The sequence below is a fragment of the Meleagris gallopavo genome, chromosome 13 (assembly GCF_000146605.3).
Source record: "Meleagris gallopavo isolate NT-WF06-2002-E0010 breed Aviagen turkey brand Nicholas breeding stock chromosome 13, Turkey_5.1, whole genome shotgun sequence".
NCBI lineage: Eukaryota > Metazoa > Chordata > Aves > Galliformes > Phasianidae > Meleagris > Meleagris gallopavo.
Genome location: NC_015023.2, coordinates 18005089 through 18020503, shown reverse-complemented (window position 1 = coordinate 18020503; position 15415 = coordinate 18005089). Strand labels below are relative to the sequence as shown.

General features: G+C 61.0%; 2 protein-coding genes across 5 annotated transcripts; one reads left to right on the top strand and one right to left on the bottom strand.

Annotated features, from left to right (window-relative positions):
* Positions 1-6: 6 nt before the first annotated feature.
* PIEZO1 (piezo type mechanosensitive ion channel component 1) lies at positions 7-12034 on the top strand. 4 transcript variants are annotated; one of them, XM_010718188.2, is made up of 40 exons: positions 7-82; positions 173-433; positions 505-616; positions 687-865; positions 942-1090; positions 1347-1621; positions 2171-2328; positions 2394-2570; positions 2642-2767; positions 2852-3052; positions 3131-3335; positions 3410-3514; positions 3894-4047; positions 4509-4752; positions 4832-4928; positions 5016-5184; positions 5264-5353; positions 5529-5611; positions 5852-5923; positions 6283-6386; positions 6456-6549; positions 6874-6960; positions 7046-7221; positions 7297-7388; positions 7472-7654; positions 7804-8062; positions 8132-8320; positions 8414-8687; positions 8762-8888; positions 8973-9120; positions 9210-9424; positions 9557-9715; positions 9801-9948; positions 10028-10216; positions 10285-10377; positions 10465-10637; positions 10707-10829; positions 10903-10982; positions 11063-11261; positions 11338-12034. In XM_010718188.2, exons 1-40 carry the CDS (start codon positions 44-46, stop codon positions 11585-11587), a joined length of 6258 nt encoding a protein of 2085 aa, XP_010716490.1. In that variant the 5' UTR covers positions 7-43; the 3' UTR covers positions 11588-12034. The 4 variants fall into 4 exon arrangements, with proteins under 4 accessions (XP_010716490.1, XP_010716489.1, XP_019475410.1 ...); XM_010718187.2 differs by having other exon boundaries at positions 1347-1633; positions 7049-7221; XM_019619865.1 differs by having other exon boundaries at positions 1347-1633.
* A 52-nt stretch (positions 12035-12086) lies between these two features.
* CTU2 (cytosolic thiouridylase subunit 2) lies at positions 12087-15409 on the bottom strand. The gene is made up of 15 exons (XM_010718190.3): positions 15334-15409; positions 15173-15247; positions 14512-14590; positions 14369-14428; positions 14243-14303; positions 14007-14116; positions 13649-13929; positions 13440-13575; positions 13199-13330; positions 13023-13114; positions 12856-12947; positions 12732-12783; positions 12572-12638; positions 12443-12501; positions 12087-12360 (listed from the first exon to the last, which is right to left on the bottom strand). The coding sequence occupies exons 1-15, from the start codon at positions 15405-15407 to the stop codon at positions 12291-12293; spliced, it is 1440 nt and encodes a 479-aa protein (XP_010716492.1). The 5' UTR covers positions 15408-15409; the 3' UTR covers positions 12087-12290.
* Between the last annotated feature and the right edge of the window lie 6 nt (positions 15410-15415).

Below are 15415 nucleotides of genomic sequence, written 5' to 3'. Positions count from 1 at the left end.
TCCGGCAGAGCGGCTGCCCCTGCAGACACTGTGGCACGTCATCATGAACCAGAGCTACGTCTGTGCCCTCATTGCCATGATGGTAAGGCGGGCACCCATCGTGGCCCCCAAGAATTTTTCTCGAAGTTGTGAGCCTGAAAAAGGGGAGAAGCTGAGTTTTTCTGTCCCACAGGTGTGGAGCATCACCTACCACAGCTGGCTGACCTTCGTGCTGCTGCTCTGGTCCTGCCTCATCTGGATTGTGCGCAGCCGGCACCACTTCGCCATGCTCTGCTCACCCTTCCTGCTGCTTTATGGCATTGCTCTCTGCAGCCTACAGTATGTCTGGGGCATGGACCTGGGCCCCGAGCTGCCCACTCGTGTTGGCCTCATGAGCCTGGAGCAGCTGGGGCTCGTGCGCCCCAAGTACCCCTGCCTGGACCTGGGGGCCAAGGTACCCCCTGCACCATCCCCATCCCTATCCCTGTGGTGCCCACCAGCTCTGCTCACCACCTGTTCCTGCAGCTCCTGCTCACCCTCACCTTCTGGCTGCTGGTGCGGCAGTTCGTTAAGGAGAAGCTGCTAACGAGGACGTGCCCGGCCACCCCGCTGCTGGAGGTGACCGTTTCGGATACAGGTGAGGTCCCTCGGTGACGCTGGGTCTGTCCCTGTGCGACCCACGGTGCCAGCAGTGCCATGCCTTGCAGAACCTGGCCGACAGCGGGATGTGCTGAAGGCACTGGGGGCTCTGGTGCGGGATTTCTATGCCAAGTATTGGATCTGTGTGTGCGCCGGTATGTTCATCGTGGTCAGCTTTGCCGGGCGCCTCGTGGTCTACAAGATTGTCTACATGTTCCTCTTCCTCCTCTGCCTCACCCTCTTCCAGGTACGGGGGATGGAGGTGCTGGCCCCAAACGGTGTGTGCACCCAGTGGCAACACACTGATGTCCCCATCCCTGTAGGTGTACTACACCCTATGGCGCAAAGTGCTGAAGGGCTTCTGGTGGCTGGTGGTGGCTTACACCATGCTGGTGCTCATCGCCGTCTACACCTTCCAGTTTGAGGACTTCCCCATGTACTGGAGGAATCTGACGGGTCTCACCAACGAGCAGTGAGTGTCCCCATCCCGCTGTGGTGTCCCCATCCCGCCGTGGTGTCCCCATCCCGCCGTGATGTCCCCATCCCGCTGTGGTGTCCCCATCCCGCCGTGGTGTCTCCACCGGTGCAGTGGCACCAGGGCATGGCTGGGAGATGTGTTGCACATCGGGAAACTGAGGCACAGAAGATTTGCCTTGCTGAGGACACCCGTGCATGGCAAAGAGGATGGAGGTGGCCCCATGCTGACCACAACATCCCCTCCCTTCCAGGTTGGGTGACCTGGGTCTGGAGCAGTTCAGCGTCTCCGAGCTCTTCTCCAGCACCCTCATCCCAGGCTTCTTTCTACTGGCCTGCATCCTTCAGCTTCATTACTTCCACCGGCCCTTCATGCACATCACTGATCTGGAGCACATCCCTGCTGCTGGGCTGCAGCCCTGCCACATCCCCCGGCCCGAGGAGCTGCACGGCAGCCGGCTGCTGCGGGATGCGGTCGTTGCTGAGAGTGCCAGAACTGAGGGGGGAGAATCTGACACTGCCTCGCAGGGTACTGTCAGGGGTGAGATGTCCTTGGGGTTGGGGATGGGATGGGACGTTCTCCAAGCTGAGGAATCGATAAGGGATGGGTTGGGGTGTCCTTTGTGCCTTGGAGAATGCAGGGATGGATTGGGTTGTCTCCTGAGCCATGGAGGAGCCAGGAGGATGTAGGATGGGTTGGGGTGTTCTCTGAAGTCTGGAGGGTATGGGGATGGATTGGAGTGTTCTCCAAAACCAAGACGGGGACAGAAGGATACGGGGATGAGTTGGGATGTCCTCTGATATTTGGAGGATACAGGAATGGATGGGAGTGTCCTCCAAGCCAAGAAGGGGCCAGGAGAATACAGGACTGAGTCAGTGTCCTCCAAACCTGGGAGAGGAGGATACAGGGATGGACTGGGGTGTCCTTCAGGCCAAGAAAGGGATGGAAGATTAGAGATGTGTTGGGGTGTCCTGAGCCTGGGAGAGTACAGGGGTGGATTAAAGTGTTCCCCAAGCCTGGAAGGTGGGGGCAGGGTTGGAGTATCCTCCGAACCCACGATAGTCTGTGTCCTCACAGCACCCAGCAAGTGGGGGCTGGTGCTGGAGCGCCTCATCGTGCTGGGCTGGACCTTCTCGGACACGCTGACCCGTGGGCAGGTCTTCGTGGGGCGCCTGCTGGAGCTGCATATCCTCAAGCTGGTGGCCCTCTACACCGTCTGGGTGGCTCTGCAGGAGGTATGGCACAGGGCTTGGGGGTCCTAGGGGGTGTCCCACAGTGCTGACACTGTCATTGCCCCCAGGTATCACTGATGAATTTCTTGCTGGTGCTGCTGTGGGCTTTCGCCATGCCTTACTGCCGCTTCCGCCACATGGCCTCGTGCCTCTCCACCATCTGGACCTGCATCATCATCGTCTGCAAGATGCTCTACCAGCTCAAGATCGTTGACCCCAGCGAGTACTCCAGCAACTGCACCCAGGTGCCAGGGCAGGGATGGGGATGCTGGTGGGTTCCAATGGCTGCGGGTGCTGACACCGTGTCCCCTGGCAGCCTCTGCTTAACAGCACCAACCTGAGCCCGGAGGAGATGGGCAGCTCCACGCTGTACCGTGGCCCCGTGGACCCCGCCAACTGGTTCGGCATCCGCAAGGGCTTCCCCAACCTGGGCTACATCCAGGTGGGCGGGGGGTGCGGGCAGGAATGGGGTGGGATGCTCTGCACCCTGAGCACAGTGGAGCTGAGCACCCCTCGCTCCCCCCAGAACCACCTCCTGGTGCTGCTGCTGCTGGTGCTGGAGGCGGTGGTGTATCGGCGCCAGGAGTATTACCGTAAGCAGCACCAGCTGCTGGTCCCCATCACTGAGACCATCTTTGAGGACGTGTCCCGTGAGCAGCTGGACCACGGCTTGGTCAACTGTGTCAAGTACTTCCTCAACTACTTCTACTACAAATTTGGCTTGGAGGTGGGCAGCGGGTGCTACAGGGCAACGTGGGGCACCTGGTACGTGTGGAGCTGAGCTCCTGAACCACCCCAAATCCAGATCTGCTTCCTGATGACGGTGAACGTGATCGGGCAGCGGATGAACTTCATGGTGATCCTGCACGGCTGCTGGCTGGTCGTCATCCTGACGCGGCGCCGGCGGGCGGCCATCGCACGCCTCTGGCCCAAGTATTGCCTCTTCCTCGTGGTCTTCCTCCTCTACCAGTACCTGCTGTGTGTCGGCATGCCGCCTGCTCTCTGCATGGGTAAGAGGCATAGGGAATGGGCTGGGGGATGTTGGGGGGCCAAGATAGAGCGTGCTGCTGTCCCCCCTCCCCAGATTACCCGTGGCGCTGGAGCCAGTCCCTCCCCATGAACTCGGCGCTCATCAAATGGCTCTACCTGCCTGATTTCTTTGTGGCCCCCAAATCCACCAACCTCATCAGTGAGTGCCCCCGGGATGGGCGGGGAGAGGGGTGGGATCTGCATGGCCACAATCCCCAAAGGTGGGAGGGGTCGTTCATTGGGGCGGGGCTTGGGAGGTGCCACACTCATTTGGGATAAGAATGGGAGAAATACCCCCACCCCTTTAGGGAGGAGGGGGCACATGAGTGGCCATATGGCTTTGGGGAGGAGCTTGGTTGAAGCCACACTCCACTGAGAGGGAGGGGCTATGAATGGCCACACCCCCGTGGGAACCACTCATTGAATACAATACCCAGGGTGTGGGAAGCCCCGCCCCCTGTTTGGCCACGCCTAGTTTCATGAAAGGGGGCGTGGCTCTCCGAAGCCCCGCCCCCAATGGCTGAGCCATGTGCCTGCAGATGACTTTGTGCTGCTGCTGTGTGCGGCCCAGCAGTGGAGGGTGTTTGTGGCCGAACGCACCGAGGAGTGGCTGCGGGCTGCAGGTGACAATGCGGACCGGCTGGACCTGGAGCGAGAGCCCCACAATCCCACCCCCAACTTCATCCACTGCCGGTGGGTACCCACTGCAGGGGGTATGGAGAGAGGGGTGAGATCTACAGACAGTGAGACGTGCTGGGATGTGGTCCCCAAGGATTGGGATGGGGTCCCCCAGGGTGGGGTTGCAGCAGCATAGGGCCAGGGAGACCCTCCCATAGGTTGGGATATGACCTCCTACCACCAAGGTGGTACCCCTGCAGATGGGTCCGGAGTGCCCTGAGGTTGTGGTGCGAGCTTTTGGGGAGATGCAGTGATGGTGCAGGAACCCACTGAACGTTGGGATACCCATGAACTGGGACAAACACTTTGTACCCCAAGATGAGCACCAGGTCACTGAGGGAACTGGAACCCCTAGATAGGGACTGGCTGGTTCGGTTGTGGAGGTGTAGCACTTTGCTGCACCCCAACCCCAGATGGAGCTGGGTGCAGGTGCTGGGAGGGGATGGGAACCTTGCTCTGAGCACCCCATTCTGCAGGTCGTACTTGGACATGGCAAAGGTGGTGGTCTTCCGCTACCTCTTCTGGTTTGTCCTGGTGGTGGTCTTCATCACCGGGGCCACCCGCATCAGCCTCTTTGGCCTCGGCTACCTGCTTGCCTGCTTCTACCTCCTGCTCTTCGGCACTGCCATGCTGCGCAAGCCAGCACGGGCACGCCTCGTGCTCTGGGACTGCCTCATCCTCTACAACATCACCGTCATCATCTCCAAAAACATGCTGTCGGTGAGGGCACCATTCCCGGGGCTGCTCCTCAGGTCAACGAGGTGGGTGCAGAGAGACCAACCCTGCGCTCTGCCCACAGCTCCTCTCCTGCGTCTTCGTGCAGCAGATGCAGAGCAACTTCTGCTGGGTGATCCAACTCTTCAGCCTGGTCTGCACCGTCAAGGGCTACTACGACCGTGAGCACTGGCACAGGGTGGGCTGGGAGTGATGGGGGACATTTTGGGGTGCTGCTTCACCTGCTCCTCCACCCCTCTGCCTGTCAGCCAAGGAGATGGGCAAGGACCAGGACTGCTCGCTGCCAGTGGAGGAGGCTGGCATCATCTGGGACAGCATCTGCTTCTTCTTCCTCCTGCTCCAGCGCCGTGTCTTCCTCAGCTACTACTTCTTGCACGTCATGCTGGACCTCCAAGCTTCCGCCCTGCAGGCTTCCAGGTGGGGCAGGGGGTGTCTGCGGGGTCCCTGAGGGGGGCTGGGTGAGGAAACCCACCACCCACTGCCTCCATTGCTGCAGGGGCGTTGCGCTGTTCAGAGCCAGCCTCATGAAGAGCATGCGCTCCCACCGGCAGGCTGAGAAGAAGTCGCTGGCTCAACTCAAACGGCAGTGAGTGGGTTTTGGGGGAGAAGGGAAGGGTACTTGGGGCAACTCCCAGGCCCCCTAGAGCTGTTGGGGCACTCTGAGGCGCAGGATGGGCCCAGGGGGATGGAGGGTACCCAGCATGGTGATGGAGTACTGGGGGGTTGGGGAGCTCTGGAGCATCCTGTGCCGCATCCCACAGGATGGAACGGATCCGTGCCAAGCAGGAGAAGTACCACCAGGAGCGGCTGCCCGGTGGTGAGGGGCAGGATGGGGCCAGGGCAGGTGAGAGCCGGTGGGGGGGTCCCCAGCCCCTCCAAGCCCCCTTTTGTCACCGGAATGGTGACCTCAACCCATCACCAACTCTTACCCCCAACATCCTTGCTGTGCAAGGACCGGTGCAGCCCAGCAGAGCGCACAGCGGTCAAACCCCCCAACCCCCCTCCCCGCAGAACATCCCCACCCCGTTCCCTGGGGTGGGTGCCCTCATTATGGCCACGCTCAGTCCCCACTGCCATTCCACAGCGCCCAGCAGCCCGGCGGACCCTGCCCGGCAGAGGGAGCGGTGGTGGCGGCCATGGTTAGACCACGCCGCAGGTATTGCCCCGCTGGGGGCGCGGGCGGCACGCGGTGCCACCGAGGGGAGCGACGGTGACGGTGCTTTTGGCGAGGTGATGCCCCGCATGCCTCCTGTCCCCGCTCTTGGCATTAACCAGGGCGTTCTCTGCTTGTGTGCACTAACGGGGCGTGCAGTCGGGGTGCCTGCAGGACTCGGTGCTGGAGGGATACCACTCTGAGGACATCGAACTGTTTGGCACTGAGGTCCCCAATGGGGTCCCTGTGGGTGTCTTTGGCACTGAGCACGGGCAAAATGGCAATGGGGACAGCTTGGGCACCAGCTGTGCCGTGTCACCCTGTGTCACACTGTGCTGTGACACCCTCTGTCACCCTGACAGTGCTGCATTCTGGGGAGTACTTCCTCTTTGAGTCAGACAGTGAGGAAGAGGAGGAGGCAGCAGTGCCCGAGGAGCCACGGCCAGGCAGACAGAGTGCCTTCCAGGTGAGCCTGGTGGGAGTTGGGTGGTGCCAGCCGTGCTGCTGGGTGCTGACAGCCCCCTCCCCAATGCAGCTCGCCTACCAGGCCTGGATGACCAACACCAGGACAGCGCTGAGGCAGCAGGAGCGTGAGCAGCAGGAGCCACTGGGCGATGAGCTCACTGCAGGTGGGGCTGGCTCATCCCAAAATGGGGCTACCAGACCCCCAAATGGGGCTACCGAACCCTAAAATAGGGCTGGGGGTGCCTGGTGGGGGGAGGAAGTTATCCTGTCCCATTTGAGGTCTTATAATGGGGCATCGTCTCCATGGGGTTCCCAGTGTGCGTGTGTATTCTCTGATGGCAGATATAGGGCTGGGCGCAAGCTGTGTCCATCCTTGAATCTTTAAGGGGGGAGGAGTCTGGGTGGTGGGCAGAAAAGCCACAGAGGGGGTCTGAAAGTGATATCTTGTCCCGTCATGGGGAGGGTTTGACTTGCTGCCTGCCTTGCAGGAGACAGCAGTGCGAGGCAGGAGGCATTAGAGGCGCCCGAAGAGGCTGAAGGCCAGGAAGAGGAAGAGGAGGAGGAAGAAGGATCTGGTAGGTGGGCAGCAGGACCCCACCGGCCATAGCAGGAGGTACCCTGGGTGGGTGCAGAGCCACGAGCCCCTCTCTCCTCACCCAGCAGAGCGGAGCAATGTGCTGCAGCGGGCGCTGAACACCCTGCGCTTCCTGTGGGTGCTGTGCCAGGCCATGGTGGATGGCCTCACCCAGTGGCTGGATGCCTGCACGCAGGAGCACACCGACATGTCCACCGTGCTGCAGCTCGAGAGATACGTCCTGACGCAGCGCCTGGCCAAGGTGACACCTGGGGAGGGGGATGGTGGCACTTGGGACCACAGCGCTGTGATGGTGCTGACCCTATGTGTGCTGTAGGGTGAAGATGTGCACCGCGGGGTGCTGGATGAGCTCTACCTGCTGCCACCTGAGGAGCCCCAAGAGGAGCCCCCAAATGGCATCGCTTCCAGGCAGGTGCATAGATACACCCCCGGGTGCCCACCCACCCACTGTGGGGACTGCTGAGGAGGGTGCTCACCTGTGCTGTCCACAGTGGGCGCAATGGAGCTGAGTGTGAACAAAGGACTGAGCCCCCTGCAGCAGAGTGCCTTCTGAAGAGAGGTAGCCAGGAGCAGGTGGCAAACTGGGGGTCACGGGAGGATGTGGCAGGATCTCGGGAGCTCCTGGCCCTGCCGCAGAACCGGAGCCGGACAGCCAGCGAGCTGCTGGTGAGCAGGTATGGTGTGGGGATGGGGGTGATGGGGATGGAGATGAAGGCATTGGGGACGGTGGTGATGACAGGGATGGGATGGAGATGATGTGGACAATGGTGGTGATGGGGATGCAGTGGGACTGGGATGCAGGCTCAGCCTCCATACCCCACAGGAGGCTGTACTTTGCCGAGCTGGAGGAGTCAGAGAAGTTCTACCAGTCCCACAACCGCTTTCTGAAGCTGCTGCTGGCCATCTACCACTGCGTGGCCGCCCACTCCGAGCTGCTCTGCTACTTCATCATCATCCTCAACAACATGGTGACCGCCTCCGTCATCTCCCTCTTCCTGCCCATCCTTGTCTTCCTCTGGGCCATGCTCTCCATCCCCCGGCCCAGCAAGCGCTTCTGGATGACTGCCATCGTCTTCACTGAGGTGGGCAAAGGGGACAAAGACACGACGCCCAGCTCTGGCTGCCACCTACTGACGCCCGTATCCCTGCAGGTGATGGTGGTGGTGAAATACCTCTTCCAGTTTGGTTTCTTCCCTTGGAATGGCTACGCCATGCTGGTGCGTAATGAGGGCAAGCCCTTCTTCCCACCCCGCATCCTGGGGCTGGAGAAGACCGACCGCTACGTCAAATACGACCTCATCCAGCTCCTGGCACTCTTCTTCCACCGCTCGCTGCTGCTGGTGAGCCCTGGGGGGTGCTTCGTGGGTGAGGGCTGGTGGTGGCCAGAGCCCCATTGTACCCCATTGTACCCCCATGACCTTTGTCCTTCCCAGTGCTATGGGCTGTGGGACCACGAGGAGGATCCCTTTGCCAAGAAGAAGCCAGAGGTGGAGCAGGCAGAGGATGAGGAGGAGGAGGAAGAGCGGCAGGAGGAAGCAGTGTCCCCAGCGGTGCCAGCAGAGCCACGAGCTCTGAGTGCAGCTGTGGGGTCAGAGCCGGAGGGCAATGCCCGGGGGCAGAAGGAAGGGAGTGGGGATGGAGCAACACATCTCCGCTTCAGGAGGAAGAGGCAGCGGGGCAAGGAGCCAGCAGCAGTGGTGGAGGAAGGTGAGTACCTGGAACTGGGCAAGATGAGGTCTGGCAGGGAGCCTGGTGGTCACCATGCTGCTTGTCACTCACAGAGGATGGGGAGGAGGAGGAGGAGGGAGAGGAAGAGGAAGAAGAGGAAGAGGAGGAGACAAAACAGAGCCACTCTCGGAAGAAGCTGAAGGCATTTGGTCTCCGGGTCAAGCTTTTCTTCGTCACCATGTGAGTGCCCCACGGTCTGGGTTAGGGAAGGGACTACAGCTTGCAGCACACCAGTCACCTGTCACCCATCCCTGTCCCCTCCAGGGCACAGAACATGTACCAGCCCGTGCGTGGGTTCTTCCATGACATCCTGCACACCCAGTACCGGGCAGCCACCGACGTCTATGCCTTCATGTTCCTGGCCGATGTGGTTGACTTCATCATCATAATCTTCGGTTTCTGGGCCTTTGGGGTGAGCAGAGAGCTCTGCAGGGTGCCAGATGGTGGGATCCCAATATGAGGTCAGGCGGGGCTGTGTCCTCACCTCTTTGGTATCCCCAGAAACACTCGGCAGCCGCCGACATCACCTCCTCACTGTCGGATGACCAAGTCCCAGAGGCCTTCCTGGTCATGCTGCTCATCCAGTTCACCACCATGGTGATCGACCGCGCACTCTACCTCCGTAAGACTGTACTGGGCAAGCTCATCTTCCAGGTCATCCTGGTCTTCAGCATCCATCTCTGGATGTTCTTCATCCTGCCAGCCGTCACTGAAAGGTACCGGTCCCCATTGAGCAACCCCTAAGGATGTGCTTAGATATGGTCCTTGGGTGGCCTATGGGATGATTCCTTTATGTGTCCCGGGATGGGGGCTCGGGCAGCCAGAGGAGTGACACATCCCTCCCACAGGTTGTTCAGCCTCAACACAGTGGCCCAGCTGTGGTATTTTGTCAAGTGCATCTACTTCTCGCTGTCAGCCTACCAGATCCGCTGCGGCTACCCCACCCGCATCCTGGGCAACTTCCTCACCAAGAAATACAACCACCTCAACCTCTTCCTCTTCCAGGGGTACGGGGCAGCGGGTGGCACGGGGACAGGTTGCCCCATTTGGGTGGATGAAGCTGTACCAGCCCCATCTCCCCGTGCCTCCCAGGTTCCGCCTCGTGCCCTTCCTGGTGGAGCTGCGTGCTGTCATGGACTGGGTCTGGACCGACACCACGCTGTCACTGTCCAACTGGATGTGTGTGGAAGACATCTACGCCAACATCTTCATCATCAAGTGCAGCCGTGAGACAGAGAAGGTACAGCCCCACTGAGCCCACTGCCATTGGGGTGGCTCCAGATGGTTTCTACCAGGCAGCCCATGCTGTCTCTCTGCAGAAATACCCGCAGCCCAAAGGGCAGAAGAAGAAGAAGATCGTCAAGTACGGCATGGGTGGCCTCATCATCCTCTTCCTGGTGGCCATCATCTGGTTCCCACTGCTCTTCATGTCGCTGGTGCGCTCAGTGGTGGGCGTCGTCAACCACCCCATCGACGTCACCGTCACCCTCAAGCTGGGGGGGTATGAGGTGAGGATGGGGGGCAAGCTCTGCATTGGGCACCAGGATCCCGCACTGACCGCATCGCATCCCCGCAGCCGCTGTTCACCATGAGTGCCCAGCAGCAGTCCATCCAGCCCTTCACACCGCAGGACTACGAAGCACTGACCAATGAATTCGAGAGGCAGCCGGTAGCCCCAAAGCCCTGCACACCCCTTCCTCTGTCCCCGGTGGGCGCCCCGAGGGGCAAGCGGCTCAGCACCCCATTCCATCCCCAGGTGGCCATGCAGTTCATCACGCTGTACGGCTATGAGGACATCGTCACGGCGCGCATTGAGGGCAGCTCGGGCTCGCTGTGGAGCATCAGCCCTCCCAGCCGCGAGCAGATGCGGCGAGAGCTGCAGAATGGTTCCTCTGACATCACCCTGCGCCTCACCTGGACCTTCCAGAGGTAACAGCGGGGTTACTGGGGAGGGGGCAGCCCTATCTGTGCCCCCCCAGCAAACCTCTGTGCCTGCAGGGACCTGGGGAAGGGCGGCACGGTGGAGCACACCTTCGACAAGCACACCACTGACCTGCAGCCCGGAGCACCTGAGCGCATGGAGCTGGCCCAGCTGCTGCAGGGCACTCGTGATGCCCCAGTGTGAGTGTCCGTGGGGGGGGCTCAGGGAAAGGGGACACCCCCAGGGATGGTGCTTCACTCTGCTTTGTTGCAGGCAAGTGCCCAAGCTCTTCCCCAAATATATCCGGGCACCCAACGGCCCCGAAGCCAACCCGGTCAAGCAGCTGCTGCCAGGTGGGTCCCATTGTCTGTTGTACACATGATGGGGGTCTTGGCTTGCATGCCACGCCCTGACCCCCCTGTCCACCCCACAGACGGAGAGGACAGCTACCTGGATGTCGAGGTGCAGCTGAAACGGGAGCGCTCAGGCTCAGGGCAGGGCAGTGACAGCTTCCTGGAGTGGTGGGTGGTGCGGCTGAAGGATGCTCCGGCACGCGACGGCAACATCCTGCCCATGGTCATCTTCAATGACAAAGTCAGCCCCCCCAGCCTGGGCTTTTTGGCCGGCTATGGGTACGTAGGGGGCAAGGGAGGGAGCTGGGGGTGGTGACGGGGGGAGCGAAGATGGTTTCATCCCATCCCATTGCAGGATCATGGGGCTGTATGTCTCCATCGTGCTGGTGATTGGGAAGTTTGTGCGAGGCTTCTTCAGCGAGATCTCACACTCCATCATGTTTGAGGAGCTGCCCTGCGTGGACCGCATCCTGAAGCTGTGCCAGGACATCTTCCTGGTGCGGGAGACAGGAGAGCTGGAGCTGGAGGAGGAGCTCTACGCCAAGCTCATCTTCCTCTACCGCTCACCCGAGACCATGATCAAGTGGACGAGGGAGAAGGAGTAAGGGGAAGGGACTCCAGCCCCTCGCAAGGGGACATCACCGCCAATGCCTTAAGCAGCCCTGCAGGGTCGCATCCTGCTGGGGGGCACGGGACGGTGCTTTTAGAGGGACAATTTCATCCTCACCTTGCTTTGAAGCCGTCCAATCGGCAGAGACCATGTTGTGCCTTCTCTGGGGGGCTGGCCAGCTGTGGGGGGTGTCAGTTGACGCCACATTCCCCTGGCTGTTGGGGTTGGGCATGAGCCAGCATCCCCCTGCACCCCTCAGCCCCGTTCCACAACCAGGTTGAACTCTAAAGCAATACCCCCATAGCCCCAAAACGGGGGGTGCACGGTGCTGTGGCCCCCCACTGGGGTGGCTGGCATCCCCAGCCGGACTGTAGACACTTTTTTTTTTTTAAATTCAAATGGTTTATTTATACAGATATCTAATAAAATAAAGCTGAGGCCACCCCAGCTTCCCCAGTGGTGGGGTGGGAGTGGGGATGTGATGCCTGTGGGTATCAGCACCCCCTGGATGGGCACTTGGAGGGGGGTCTCCCTGACCCCCTGCTGGTACTGGATCGTTTGAATCTGGTGTGAAAGCAGCTGCCTGCATGCCAGGTATCACCACAGGTGGCCCAGTGACTCCAGATTCCCTCACCCTTATAGAACCCTCCTGCCCCATGATGACAGGGCTCTGTGCCCCACAGCTGCGCCCTGCACTGTCAGCTCCCACCAGGTTCCTCCTCCTCATCCTCCAGCAGGAATTCCTGGATCTGCTGCTTCATCAGAGCCCTGTGAGGAACAGACCAGGGGACCCTGCTGGCTGCAATGCCCTCAGCCTGCAGGGAAGGGATCTCCCCAGCTCATCCCCTACCTGCAGTTCCTGCGCTGAGCTTCGGTGCGCACGTAGGGCGGCAGCGTGGCTGGGGGGCCCTGCAAGAGAGGGGACAGTGGGTCACAGAGCCCTGTCCCCAGTTCCTGGAGAGCCACCTCAAATCCTCACCATTTCCTTGAACGTGAGGCGGCAGCTGTAGCACAGCAGTGGGATGAAGGTAGCTCTGCTCTCAGCCCTGCAGGGAGAAGGGATGGAGCAGTGACAATGTCCCTGCTGCTGTCTCTGGTGTCTCCATGTCCCCCATGCTGGAGGACATCCTACTGCTCACCCGTTCCCTGTCTCCTCCTTCACCAGCGTGGGCTCTAAGGCCAGCTCCTCCTCTGCAAGAACCGAGGAACAGTCACACTTGGCATAGGTTGTCACCTCAGTGTATCCCCCCCAGTGCCACTCACCCCCAGCAATGTCCAGGGCGCAGAGGCAGAGCAGGCAGCGCTGCAGTTCGCTGTTTGCTTCTGCTGGAGCCACGCTCAGCTTCTCACCTGTCCTGCAGATGTAAAGAGGGGATGAGCAGCGGCACCTCACTGCCTGCCCCCAACCACCCCGCTCTGAGGTGCTCTACCGGTACACGGTGCTGATGGTGGAGGGGAAATCCACCTGCAACCCCAGCAGGAAGTTCTCCATCAGGCGGTGGATGCTGGTCTTCTCTCGGCGCTGCAGGGGGAATGGAGATGGGCAGGATGGAGAGGGGCTCACAGCTCAGTCTAGCTGGAAGTGGGGAAACGGGGGCACCCCTACCTTGGCGTGAAGGGGTGGTGTGATGATGGTGGGGACGCCAAAGAAGTGGTTGTAGAATGCAATCTCCTTGGCTGTGTAGTCCCTCATGGGGCGCACCACTGTCACGTCACCGTGTCGGCTGTCCACAAAGCCCTACGGATAAGCAGGAGTCTGCTGAGGTACTGCCACCAAGCTGGGGATAACCCTAGGCACAGAGCAGTGCTTGGGTCCCGTCCCGCTCCCAGGCAGGGATGGCACTCACTGTGTCCACAGCGAGGAAGGCGCCGCGCCCCAGTGCCAGATTGGTGAGCAGCTTGATGGCCACACGGGTGCAGCTCTCGCCTGTCATCACCTTGGTGTACCCCTGTGTGCGGGCAGTGTGCAGGAGGAGGTGGTTCCTGGGGACACAGTGACATGGCTCAGACCCACAGGGCCATGCCATGTGCTCGCTGGGCAGGAGGAGTCCCTCACCGCAGCATCTGCAGCAGCTCCTCCTTTGCTGTCAGCGTCTCTGCTGCATCAAAGAGCCGCAGCAGCTCCTCAGTGCGGGCAGCTGCAGGCAGGCAGGCATGGGAGTCCCCTGTGGGACCATTCTGGGTGCTGAGCCCCGTGGGTGAAGTGCCACCATCCCCACTGGCCTCCTCCTGCCGCTGCTGCTGGATGAAACCCTCTACAGCCACCTTGTAAGAAGGGCTTGGCTCACTGTCCCCACCAGGGCCCCGCCGTAGGATTGAGCCAGGCAGCTCCAAGGCCTGTGGACAGATAGGGAGCTGTGTGCAGGCAGACACATCTCCCCACATCGTGCTCCCCAGCCCCATCCTGTCCCCACCTGCTCCAGGGAGGCCAGGTAGTAGGGGAAGCCAGTTTCCTGCAGCAAGGCCTCCATGCGGGTCAGAGTTTGCTCCCGTTGCAGCAGGCTCTGCCCGCACACCGCTCCCTCTGTGGGCACAGTGGCAGCAGCTGGAGCACGGGAACACACCCCGGGGTATCACAGCCCCACAGCACGAGGGATGGGGACAGGTCACAGAGAGATGCACGAGCAGCAGGGATGGGAACATGCCTTACCATCGATGTAGATGAGGCCAGGCACGAAGCGCAGCCGCTTGGCCGTCTCACGGCTCAGCCCCTGGCATAGCAATGGGGTAAGCAGGCTAAGTTGTGCCCCACGCCCCCCAATTCCCCTACACTCACCTCCTGCACCTGTCGCAGCATGGCACTGGAGGCCATCCCGCCTGACAGTGCCAGCAGAACCTGCAGGGACAGCAGGGACAGTCAGCGACATCAGTGCAGTGCCCCTAGCATCACATCCCCTCCACCCCACGTGTCCCCAGTACCTTCTCCCCTGGGAAGATGACGCGGTTCTTGCCCAGCATGGCACGGAACTTGTGCACGAAGTACTCACGGAAACAGGAGCTGCAGACAGACAAACAGCCCTGAGCACCCCTGTCTCCAAGCACTGCTGTGCCTGGGCCTTGGTATCTCTGACACCCAGTGTCCCCAAGCCCCACGTCCACAAGCTCTTATCTCTAAGTGCTGATGTTCCCAAGCTGTGACGTCCCCATTCTTGGACGTCACCAAGACCCAATGTCCCCAGACCTGACATCTCTGAGCCCTACACCCCTGAGTTCCCTATATCCCAGCGCCCCAACGTCTCTGTGTCCTGATGACCAATGTCTCCAATCTGTGCTGTCCCCATGCCCTCCATCCCAGAGCTCTGATGTTTCCCAACCCTATGTTGCCAAACCACATCCCCAAGCTGCAGCGTGCCCAGGACCTGAATCCACAATCTCCACGCCTCAATGTCCCCAAGATGTGACGTCCCTATTCCTGGATGTCACCAAACCCAATATCCTCAGACCACATCTCAGAGCCTCACGTCCCCAAGCCTGATGCCCCCAAAACCCAGAGCCCTGATCTCCCCAGAACCCAAAGTCCCCAAGCATTGACGTCCCCACGCCCCGCCGTCCCCACACCCCAGCATCCCGGTCCCCTTACCGACAGAACGCATCCCCGATTCGGATGACGACGGCGGCGGGGCCATCCCCGCACTTCACGCACGGCCGCGGGTGGCTGCAGGGAACGAAGCCGTCACCGATCCCCGTCCGAAGCGGGGCACGGCCCCGGGGGACGGATCTCTCGCGACGTCCCGCTCCCACCTGCACACGGGGGCAGCGCGGCGCCGCACCGGCGCTTCCCCGCACCCTCCGCACCGCCCCGACGCCTCACACATGCTACCTC

Bases quoted from the DNA above. Each gene is read 5' to 3' on its own strand.
- PIEZO1 (XM_019619865.1), top strand. From the start codon at position 44: ATGAACCAGAGCTACGTCTGTGCCCTCATTGCCATGATG. The intron at 7,389-7,471 runs GCAGGTGCATAG...TGCTGTCCACAG, and splicing joins CCAAATGGCATCGCTTCCAG to TGGGCGCAATGGAGCTGAGT. The intron at 9,949-10,027 runs GTACAGCCCCAC...GTCTCTCTGCAG, and splicing joins GCAGCCGTGAGACAGAGAAG to AAATACCCGCAGCCCAAAGG.
- CTU2 (XM_010718190.3), bottom strand. From the start codon at position 15,407: ATGTGTGAGGCGTCGGGGCGGTGCGGAGGGTGCGGGGAAGCGCCGGTG. The intron at 15,248-15,333 runs GTGGGAGCGGGA...CGTTCCCTGCAG, and splicing joins CGCGCTGCCCCCGTGTGCAG to CCACCCGCGGCCGTGCGTGA. The intron at 14,429-14,511 runs GTACTGGGGACA...CTGTCCCTGCAG, and splicing joins TCATCTTCCCAGGGGAGAAG to GTTCTGCTGGCACTGTCAGG.